Source organism: Epinephelus moara, chromosome 24 (assembly GCF_006386435.1).
Source record: "Epinephelus moara isolate mb chromosome 24, YSFRI_EMoa_1.0, whole genome shotgun sequence".
Taxonomy (NCBI): Eukaryota; Metazoa; Chordata; class Actinopteri; order Perciformes; family Serranidae; genus Epinephelus; species Epinephelus moara.
In genome coordinates, this window is record NC_065529.1 from 29050440 (window position 1) to 29062860 (window position 12421).

At 40.6% G+C, this 12421-nt stretch overlaps 1 protein-coding gene across 1 annotated transcript in view; it reads right to left on the bottom strand.

Moving 5' to 3' along the window:
- The window catches only part of camk1a (calcium/calmodulin-dependent protein kinase Ia), a 30429-nt gene extending 21585 nt beyond the window's left edge, over window positions 1–8844 (bottom strand). The window contains exons 1-2 of the mRNA XM_050039295.1: window positions 8542–8844; window positions 5188–5306 (exon numbers count right to left, since the gene is read on the bottom strand). Coding sequence (XP_049895252.1) covers window positions 5188–5273 — 86 coding nt within the window. The 5' untranslated portion in view covers window positions 5274–5306; window positions 8542–8844. The remainder of the gene's footprint in view (window positions 1–5187; window positions 5307–8541) is intronic.
- Window positions 8845–12421: the final 3577 nt, after the last annotated feature.

Here is a 12421-nt window from a genome sequence, read left to right on the forward strand (position 1 = left end):
TAACATCCTTATTTGACACAAAAAGCAACAGAGTTATGGCTCCATATTGACTCTGAAAGACAGCATAACAACTCCAAACAAGTCAAGAGGCCTCATAAGTAGGCTATAGTTTTATATCAGAGCTATATACTTCAACTGTAAATGACATCGTTAAAGGAGAAAAGTGTTAGTGAGGGAAAAAAAGCCAAAACATGTGTGACCAAAGGGTGACAGACAGGGCTGGGTAGTAACGGGTTAAAACTAAATTAAGCCCAGATTACGTTTGAGAAAATGTGTAATTTGATTCTAGTTACATTGTTGATCACTTGAAAACATTTTTATCATGTCTCTAAAATATGATGATTTCGTGTATATCAATTACTCACTGCGTGTTATGTTGAATTTGTGAAGAAGACTTTTTTCCCCACATGCCTCCATGGTGAATGGAGAATCCATAAAAGGCAAATATTTTTCATGAATCAAAGTCATTGGGGACTATGTTCAACAACAGTAAAAATCTAAACATCCATTTACAAACTCTCACACGTATTCGGGAAGTATTGAGCATAAGACTGGATTCACTTTTGGATTTTCTGTACTCCGTGGAGGCATGCGAGAAAAACAAAGTTTTCTTCAGAAATTCAAGGTAACACAGAGTGAGTAACTAATACACAAACAGTCATTTTGGAGGTTAAGTATTCCTTTAACTCATGAAAAGAATGTCTTACATAAGTGGTTTCTTAGACAAGTGCCCCACTTTGCGACGGACCTGGGGGGAAAAAAGTATCGCATTGAGTCAAGATGGAAGGTTCGGCACCAGCAGATACTTTGAGGCAATGTTCTCTCTCACTTAGCGAAGCATACCTGACATCAACTAATTAATGTTTGCAGCTGCGTCTATTATTTTTTTTTACTAAAGCGTGCCATATTTTCAATGTTTGATTTTTAAGTAGATAATCCAGACGTATTCAGATTAGATTACTGTCTTTATTTCAGTGAGTTAGTTACTAATTACAAAAACTGCCATGTATTTTATATTCAGTAACTGACTACATTTCAGAGTAATCCGACCCAGCCCTGCACAGACATGATAACTGCAGAGTGGGGGATTGTTTCAATCTGCTAACCCTACCTCGAGGACAGCTTGTCCTGAAGTGGACTCCAAACAGAGGTAGAACTGTGAGGATTAGCTGGATCTGAATATGATATTTCAACATAAATCAATTAACTTCACGCACTGAATTCCTGGATAAAGCTCCTCTGTAATCTTCTCTCCAAGCATAAGGAGCTTTCCGTCAACACATTAATTCTGCCCTCTGCCAGGTCCAGCTACAGTGACAGGAGGGAAAGAATATTACTACAGCTTCTTTCCTCCCTGTATTTCTTTTTTTTTAAATGAAAGATGGGAACATGCTATCCTGGCTATTCACTCTTCCAATCCTTGTTACATAAGCCTTAATATCTTACTTCAAATTACAATCACTGTTTTAAGTTCCTGTGAGTCTTAGTGGAATCATAACAGAAGGTATCAGCGTTTAGCAGCAGTCGTGAATTCTCAAATAAACAGTCTGCTAGTCAAAGTGCACTGAATACTGCATGCACGGCTCTGAAACAGAGACTGATGGAGTCTTATTTGATGTCCTCCTACAGCACTCGACATAACCAGACAGCCTCATCATCTACCCACTGCTATTTCACTTTTTTGGACGTGAACCAGAGTTGCGCAGTCATTAAAATCTGATTCTGTGCAGCCTCTCTGGGGAAGCAGGTGTTATTCCAAGAAGATAGAAAACAACCACACTCCATATGGCACACTCGTGTCATCCCAGGTGGACGTACGCTAGGTCACTTGTACTTAGTTTTGTTTGGGGGGGTGGAGAGGTGCCCCCTGACCATCTGGGCTCAATCCTGTCCCCCTGGAGAGTGCAGTCACAGGTCCGTGTGAGCACAGCCCTTGCCATTGCAAGGCAACCTTTTTCACGCTGGTTGAAGATTAATTTTGCAGTTAATTACAAAATGAATGTGTATTAAATTTAAAGGTAAATGTGAGACTATGAGCAACAGGTAACATAGGATGACACCAGAAGACATCACATATGTAGATGAGTTGAACTTTTACATTTTTTAGACAAATCATAGGCAGCAGCTGCAGGAACTGGTTTTCTTTTGCCCTGAGCATAAATGTGCTCTATTATTAAAAATATGTAACCTGTACTGCTTTGTTCACACAACTATCTCTTACATCCCTCCTGTCAGTCATCACAGGCAAAGGAATGTGCAGCTGACTCTTCCATATTCAGATATAGACTAAAATATTACAGATATCTTTGGGTCTTGTGTTGTTATTTGTTTTCTTATAACTCATGGGCAATACATAAAAAAATGGACTATATTTATATAGTCCCTTTCTACCTTACCAGACAAAGTGCTTTACAATGTGCCTCTCATTTACCCATATCTTGTAAAGACCACACTGAATCTGTCTACTAAAGGACAAAACAAAGAATTTATTTTCTCCTCCGCCTTGGATCTTTTGGGGCGAGTAGTAATACACTTCTTTTGTTTTTTTCCCCTCTCTGCGATTTTAAGTGTTTAATTTTACATGGTACAAGTGTTTGCGTGCCACTTTAAAATCAAAACTGCTCCCCAAAATGAAAATCTGCTCAAAGATTGTAGGTCAGCCCCTGGAGAAACTCTATGAATCAGTCTAAAATAACAACATAATTTAGGCTGGTCAACAACATTGTCTCTGACCTCGATCATGTCCTGAACAGAGTCCCACAGAAGCACTTGTTTGTGCATTAGTCAGTCCTAAAATTAAATATGGACCTTAATCCCACATCACATGCACATTTAATGGTCTTAAATATTGTTTTTATTGTATTGTAATGTATGCATCCTTGTTTCCTGACTTAAATGTTTCTCCTTTTGATGTTCCAAATGGAGCTGCCGATGCAAGGGAAATTTTAGACTTGATCTGACAATAAAAGCATCATCGTCATCATCAGTACACACATTCATACACCAGTGGTGGCGTAGCTGCCATGCAACTTGGGGTTCAGAGTCGTGCTCAAGGACACTTTGACTTTAAAGGGTGACCTGCTCTACCCTCTGAGCCACAGCTTAGCTTTTAGAGAAATGGCAGGATGGAACATGGGATTCTTCTGCTTTCATACAAAGAGAAAACAACAGCTTTGTATCCTTTCAGGAGACTTCCAACCCTCATCAAAACGAGAAAACCAAGTCCAACATAAAGGCCAGACTGCCTACGTATCATGTGCACTCCACATTATACACATTGCTATACAGTATCTACACTGGCCTGGCAGGACTGGCTTAAATCAGCAATGTATAATACGTGCTTTATGATATAGATCATATGTGTTGCATGGTAAAAAATAAAATACACAGTGTGAATCTGCCATCCGCTCTGAAGTCATATCGATTTGACAAGATAAAATAGTGTTAAATTTGAAGTATTCATGTTAACAAATGTCAAAATGTCCAAGGCAGGAAGAATAACTGAACTTATAAATATGCAAGCTGCTTCCAAGACTAGATTCAGTTAAGTTGTTATTCCTTTTGTTATTATATACTGTTTACTTTGCATTGCCTTGGACCAGTCAATCCATAAAACTTAACTTTAATCCATATAAAATGTTTTTGCAAAGCTCAGAAGAAAGTCAAATTGGCCAGGGAAGAAAAAAAACTGCATGTTTGAAAACTTCCAGGCGAGTGGGAAATAGTTGAGTCAGCATCCAACTGCGGCCAAGAACAAGACAAGTCTGAGTCAAAATAGGCAGAAGTGACAGGCACGTCCAAAATGTCAGTCAAGTTTCTTGAGAGGCTCCAGAGTCCAGACTCACATACTGCTGCCCTGACAGCCTGGACAGATGGGGGGAAAATGAGTGACGGACCCCCTTTGACCTCCCAGTTTCTCCAACTCTCTGAGAATTATGTATGTTACTCTGATACCTGCAGGTTCCCATCAATTAGAAGACACACACAGCAGACCAAGCATGGCAGCTTTGTTATATTTTGCCTCAAATTCTGGAAACCAAACACTGCTGGTGTGCTGAGACTCAATCTGGCCCCAGGCTCACTGTTTGTCAATTGTTTTTGTGGTGATTTGATTTGAACACAATGTGATCCATGTCAGACAGAATTTCTGATAATAAAGAATAGATTTGACAAAAGAGACACAAGATATGGCCTCTAGACTAACTCACATTTAAAGAGACAGTTCACCCTTCCTCTTACCAGTAGTGCTGTTTATTAGTCTACATTGTTTTGGAATGAGTTGCTGAATGTTGGAGATATCAGCCATAGAGATGTCTGCCTTCTCTTGAATATAATGTAACTAGATGACACTTGGCTTGTGGTGCTCGAAATCATGACCTGGTTACTCAAGATAATCCACAGCCCTTTGTAAGCAGTTTCGTGAAGGAACTATTTTCTTTTACTGGACTAAACCTGCTAACTGTATCACACAGCATCTACTCATGGAGGCTCGTGCTCCTGATAGCATGAGATGCGAACGTTAATGGCGTTGTCTTCGACTGAGCTATAATGTTAGCTAGCTCAGTGATGCTAGGTGAGCTAACAGTAGACACACACTTCCTTCTGCGCAGTGATTCGGTTGGCAGGTGTAGTTCAGTAGAAAGAAAATAGTGCCTACGTGAAACTGCTCACAACAAGGTCTGTGGATCATCTTGAGTAACCTTGTAAAGTGACATTGCTGTTGAGTTTTTCAAATGTATTCCTTGGTGCTCTGAGCACAAGAAGCTGAGTGCCATCTAGTTCCATTATATTCTACAGCCGATATCTCCAACGCTCGGCAACCCACACCAAAAAAATAGCTCTACAGGTAAGAGGAAAATGTGTATTTTTGATTTTGGTGTGAACTGTCCTTTTTAATGTGGGTCACTTCACTGAAGTCACATGTAAGAATACTTATTTTAGTATCTAGCTATGCAGATGGATTCATTTTCTGAGGCTTCGGGGCGTTCACAGCTGAGACTTCTGCTGTCACCTCCACACAACGGAGGAAAATTGAACCATTGCGATGGAGGTAAAATTATATTTGAAAAATTCAAGAGCATTGCACCTCTCCTAACTGACACAAGCTGAGGTGTTTAGGGCCCTTGAGGATCTGGGGCCACTGGTGCAGTGCCCTGACAACAGCACTAAACTACCAGCACAACTTACGTTCCCAGCACTTCTTTGAAGTCATAATGTTCTTTGATGTCTGATGTCTTCTTTTTCCATCCATTTCCATCCTCTCCAAGAGGCATCCTACAATGCTGATCGGATTCGCCACACTACAGCTATAAGGCAAAAGAACAGAATAAAAAAAAGAAAAATCAGTGAATAGACTCGGAGCATGCACAATTAAAGGATCAGTGTGTAAGATGAGGGGGATTTAGTGGCATCCAGTGGTGAGGATTGCAGACTGCAACCAGCTGAAACTTCTCCTGTTTAGATTTCCTTTAGTGTTCATTGTTCAGGAGGTTTTAACTGGACGCCAGATTATTCACAGAGATCTCTTCCTCTCTGAAACAAATGGGGCGGGTGATTAAAACTGGTATAAATACTGAATAAAGCAGTTTCATGTTACAAATCAGTGTTTCTCCGATGCTGTTTGGCATGTTGAATGGCATGTTTGTTAAAATACCAAATAAAGTTTTTGTTTTATGTAAAAAAAAAAAGAAAAAATCTTTGTTTTTCTGACACTCGTCATGAAGGGGTTGCAAATTATGGTGGCCGACACAAAAACGCAAATGACCCTGTCCAGAGCCAGTATTAGGTTTGTCCATTCTGGGCTACTCTAGAAACATGGCGGCGGAACATGGTGATCTCCGTTGAAGTGAATGGCCCACTCTAAGACAGTGGTTCCCAACTGGTTCAGGCACAGGGTCCAGATTTCTCCTTCGTCAAGAGTTCAAGGTCCACACAGTTTAATATAATCAGCGTCATACTTGTGCTTGGCCATGCTATCAAGCTAGTTTGCCATCTCTGTCAAGTAGTTGGCCGTTAGTCACTCACTCTACAGCAGGAAATGGCACTTCAAAATAAAATCTCTGTGCTGTAAATTCACTGTACTTACAAATAAAGTGTGTTTTTTTTACAAACGACATGTTTTTGAGTCACCTGCGGTCCATTCAGAATGGACCCACCACCCACTTTTGGACTGTGGCCCACCAGTTGGGAACCACTACTCTAAGGTAACAACAACACAATTCTTATCATCAGGTGATACCACACTAAAGAAAACATTCTTGTTATATCATATTCCATTTCTGTCAATAAACCCTCTAAATCCTACACACTGGACCTTTGAGTTTTGAGCCACTGTGTGTGTAATCACATCCAGATAAAACTCTGATCAGGAGGAATGTGTTCAGTCACTCAATGATTTATATATACTGATTGCACAAATTATTTTAAATGAAAAAACATGTTTAAGAGAGCAATTTACTCAAAGGCACCACAGTGTTGTATCATGTTGTAGTGCCATTTTAACCACTTTCTGATGCCATCTCCATTGCAAACTTCATTCCAGCACACAGTGGGGAAATAACAGATGAGACCTGAAATGTGACACTACAATCAATGGGCACTCTTGCACTGTATAATGTACTTAGGAGTATTTAGACTGCGACATAGCCGGCTTTGGTATCAGTTTAATACGTCCATTACAGTTTGGCTGACTGATTGTTGCATAAAACCTTCAGCCATTAAATAAACCATTGATTTTCCTGATGAAGTGCTCTGGTTATTGCAGCAGGTTTGATTGGGCTCGATGAAAAGAAGACAAGTCGGTGGCTTCTTTTTATATGCATGATGGCTGATAATAAGCTGAAATGTCAAATCAAAGTAAAAGAAGGCAACGGAGCTGTAGGCCTGGACTGTACTGCAGTGTCTTAATTTTTAAAGACAAAACAGAGGATAAATCAGAGAGAAAATTAATACAAGGGTGAGCAAAACAGTGGTGTAGTGGAGGCTATACACACCTATTTTTCTGGCCATTTACAGTGCCAATCAGCCAAAAAAACCATTGGAATATATGGGGCGGTAAACCCACTTTCTTTTCCTAGTAATACACCCACCTCATCTACCACCACTACACCACTGAAGCAAAATGCTATGAATGACAAATTACAGGATAAATCAGAGAGGAAACTTTAAGCAAAACAGTGGTGTAGCGGAGGGTATACACACTTATTTTTCTGGCCATTTACAGGACCTATCAGCCAAAAAGCCATTGGAATGTATTGGAGAATATATAGGAGAGTATACCCTCTTTCTTCTCCTACTAATATACCCACCTCATGTACCACCACTACACCACTGAAGCACAATGCTATGAATGACAAATTACAGGATAAATCAGAGAGAAAACTTGTGTATAATTAAGAAAAACAGTGGTGTAGTGGAGGGTATACACACCTATTTTTCTGGCCATTTATTGTGCCCATCAGCCAAAAAGCCATTGGAATATATAGGAGAGTATACCCTCTTTCTTCTCCTAGTAATACATCCACATCATCTACCACCACTACACCACTGAAGCACAATGCTATGAATGACAAATTACAGGATAAATCAGAGAGAAAACTTGTGTATAATTAAGAAAAACAGTGGTGTAGTGGAGGGTATACACACCTATTTTTCTGGCCATTTATTGTGCCTATCAGCCAAAAAGCCATTGGAATATATAGGAGAGTATACCCTCTTCCTTCTCCTAGTAATACATCCACATCATCTACCACCACTACACCACTGAAGCAAAATGCTATGAATGATAATAAATGAATAAGAGCAGAAACATGAATACATCAAGACAAAAATAACCATGCACACTGATGAGGATATGACTACTACTCCCCCCCAAAAAAGCTACAACCCACAACAACCACAGCCTACTTTGCTGACAACCGGCCGGGCCAACAATAAATAGCAACAAATAAGAGAAAGTAGGGCAAACAACAGTGCAGCAGAGACAGTCGCAAGGAAGGGACCGTGCGCCGTCGCAAAAACAAACGCATGGTCAGTAGAGGCAGATACCAGCTGGGGGGACCTGTGCTATATTTAACATCTGATGCTTGAAACAATTAGGGTTGCTCTGAGGAAGAGCACAAAAGCAAATACAAGTCACGAGCTGAGGAGAAATGGAAAGTGTAAGTTATTCCACTGAGAAACATTTGGTAACCTGCTCTGCGTTAAGGCTGCAGGGCGTGAATGGCAAGCAGGGTGAATGGGAATTAAAAGGTTTTGCCGGTGCAACACGACTGAAATACTGGGAATTAGTAAAATATTCGTGGTGTGATCATGCAAGTAGGTTACAGAGAGAAAAGGCGGTGTGGGTGTGCGAACCGTGCTGCAGCGCTCAAGGGTATGGCAGTCAAAGGAAGACAGCATCTTTGGGTTAAATCAGGAGGTTGCAGACATGCGACACGGAGGCGCACAGAAAAAGAAGCTTTACAAGTGTTATTACCCAAAGACAAACTACACGATTGATGATGCGTTTCGGTGGAAATGTGACTGAGAAAACACACATACCTAAATGGCGATCTGTGGCTGTGGTGTGTTCTCCTTCCCTCTGGGAGCGATGTGGTTGCTGTGCTTGTGCGCAGCGCTGGGTCCGCTCAGACTTCTCCTGACGTCAAGAAAACCAGACGTCTGTGGACGTAGTGCAGCAGAAAATCACTCACTGTTCTCTTAACAACGTGATCTGCGATTCACTTATGATAGTCGAGCCACCGTCTGTTACATGCGAACAGCTTTCTTGTGCATCTGCTCGTTGAAAAGCGTCTCGATGATATCGCTCCTGCTGTGGCAGAGTATGCAGGGCATGCAGGCAATTTTTAAAGGCTTTGCAAAACAGGCAGAACGTGTCACTGTGGATAATATATCATTACAGCACTGACAAAGCACTCACAAGCTTCCTGTGTAAAATGAAATTCTTTAAATTCATACTAACATACATGCTGCACAGTGAGGGAAGACTCACGCATTTTACACCCAAAGGCCTGATGTACACTTGCAGTGAATTAAAGCTCTGATTTCTAATCATGAGGCAACGCCCTGCTTCACTCTCTCACAGCATCACACTCACGGGACTTTCCCAAAGTCCACCTGGACGTTGGCTATCACAGCTCTCAGGGCCCATCACAGGTGTGCCAGGCTAATGACATCTATTGTAAGCTACAGGGTGTGGACAAGCAACAACAGAAAATAGGACTAAAGGTGGAGGTGTATTCACCATCTCACTGACAGCCATATAAAAAGTTTAACAGTCAGTTCAAAGGAAGCGTTTGTTGCTTAGTTATTTGTGTCTAAACCCAAGGGTGCCCACCCTTAAGGGCTGAACAATAATTAAACCACTGCGGAAGTGCAAAAAAAACTGCATTTCCTCTAATGGCCTCTAGAGGCTGGCTCCAAAACTGAATCAATCCCCACAGACACCTGTAACCGGAGACTCTAGTGATGTCTGCGTTGTGTTGATAGGTCCAGACCATGGATATCTTGGGAGGTGATCTCCGTTTACTTCTGACAGCTCTGACAACAAGAGGTAAAAACAAAATCCTCCGTCAGTTACAACCATATAACTTGAGCCCCTCCTCCATGGAGTACAACAGCAAAAGGGGCGGCCATGTTACATTCAATTTAGTAAAAAACAGAAAACATACCTGGACAGCAGAAGGTAAAAACAAAATCCTCCATCTACTACAACCATATTAACTTGAGCCCATGCACAAATTACGTGACACAGGAATATGTTAGCATAAACTGACCTCATAAACATAGCTTAACAGAACTAAAGCACGGAAATTACTACAAGAGCAATGTCGCTTAGCTCTCCCATGGAGTACAACAGCAAAAGAGAAGTGGTAAGGCGGGACACACCCCTTCATAGGTGGGGTACCCCCAAAGGTGAACGTAGGGGTACAGAAACTGAGTATCAAACATTCCACGTATTGACTATGGAGGCCTAAGCATGTCAGGTAATAACAACTGAAACAAATTTTGTGTAATTATAATACTTCATACTACAAATGTACATTGACTTTGTTACATCAAATAGGCCACCAAGGCTTTGGGTTGCTCTGACTACCAACTCAAAGCGCTGATAGCCTATTTGGTGACCTGGAAATGAGACTCAACAATTGACTCTTTTTCCCCAGAGTTACATACAGCACCTTGAAAATGTCCAACTTTACAGCAGAAATAAATGTTTGGTACAAAAAATAGTTTTAGTCCCGATAGCTAATTTCCTCATTCTTGACAGCTGTAGGGGCTGTGAATTTTTACATACCTCACCTGTTTGCATTTTCATTCAGTCACTCACTATCCATAACTGCTGGGTCCACTCCATTTCGGTGCACCCCCTTAATACGTCAGAGCGAGTGCCGGGAAAGCTGTTTAACTGGAGTTGAATGTGTCAGCCAGCAGCAGCAACCACAGAATTGTCAGCTAATAAAAGAAACAGCGATGTCCGCCTTCAGGACAAAAGCCATGGTAGCTTTCCTAGTTGATAAATAATTGCCTGCATGGACAGAAATAATCACAATATGATCTCTGTCTTATCAATCTCCTTTTTACTTATTTGTGTTTGTAAGGGCCATGTGGTCGTAGTGATGGATATGCTGCTCTTGCTGCTGAAATTTAGCCGGTACTGATAACTGTCCAATGGTGTGCAGACTCTTGGCACACACTAATGCTACAAACCCACTTGTCCTGGTACAGGGTCATGGGGGGGCTGGAGCCTATCCCAGCTGTCACTGGCTTTGGACTGTGGGAGGAAGCCAGAGAAGGAAAACCCACGCTGACACGGTTATACAGTCTGTGGTTGCAACACATTGTTAGGTGTTCCTGGTATTTTCCCTACCTTTTCTGAGGACGTATATTATTGTCCACATGTGTGCATAACAAGGTGTAATCAAACAGAAGACACTGATGAAGAATCTTATTTTAATATAAATCTTGTCTTCTTTGTGTTCTGCTACACACCAGTTAACTTGAATGTGGTATATGTTGAAGGACGGTGTTACATCATGCTGCAAACACAACAGCAGATCAGTCCCTGAACCATCCGACCCCTCATCCCACTCTCCAAGCAGACAGCCAAAAGCAGTCAATACTCAGCTTTTGACTTTAATTGTGTTCATCTTTAACAGGTGCATTTGTAGACAGGTCGCTTAGATGTAGATAAACACGTTTTAATACAATACTGGAACTCAACTTGAACATGACACTTGAGCATAAGATTCATAGACTGTATACGCACACTCTAACAACACTTCATATAACATGTTCCAGCCACTGATCAGCATACACAGATAAGTCTCTCACTCTAAGTATATATGCTGGTAACACATCTATCTGATCATTATTTTTGGACCATGGTCAAACCCATAAACTGCTCCTGCAGATATAAAAATGTCATCATCAGACAGTGAGGCCCAACATCTGAGCTCTGACCCCATTTGCACACAGAAATGCAGATGGGTTTAAAATTAGTCAAAGATTTGAAGAGGTGTTTAACAAGTACACAACATTTAAGTCACTCCCAGAGTCATCTAACTACCATAAACCTGCACAATTACCACATTTTCTGCATAAGTAAAAGCATAACTATCAATGATAAAAAGACTATTAAACTAAAACACTGTCTTATTTCAAAACTAGGAATGACTTTTTTTCAAATTGGCTTTTAGTAAGTTTAGTTTACGAAGTATCCAGACCCATCAGGTCATCTGGGACAGTTTTACTCTGCATTCCCAGGATCAAAACTAAGCAAGGTGAGGTAACTTTTAGTCTGTGTGCTCCACACATGTGGGACTAGCTTCCTGAATACCTGAGATGTGCTAATACTTTCATCTAATTTAAATCAGGCTTAACACATTTGTATTTACTGAGGCTTAGATACAAAAGTTATTTTTATTTTTATCTACTATTTATCTACTTGCTTTTATTGTTATTTTAGTGCAATTTTAATGAATGAGTGAATGAATTTTTTTTATCATTGTGTCATGCAAACAATTACATTGAGCTTGCATGGGCTTATAAGACAACATAAAATCAAACAAGCCAAGACCAGAGTCCAACATACATATTTTTAGACAACGCTGAGAGAAAAGAAAGTGGAACAAAGCAGCAAAAGCATCCTTACATCATCACTGTGTAAGACAGAGTTCATGGATCCCTCACAGTGACACTTACTGTGTAGAATAAAATCAAACATAAGTGCTAATTAAAGAACTTTGCCTTCTTTTACAGGCTTTGTGAAAAAAAAGGCAAACTTAAACACATCAGTATTAAAATATCAGGGTTTGGAAGAGCCATTTCATGGAACATTAACTCTCTTAAGTCATCATAGTGTGTACTGTATTAAAGAAAATGAGACTGACTTTCCACTTCACCCATATTACACAACTCA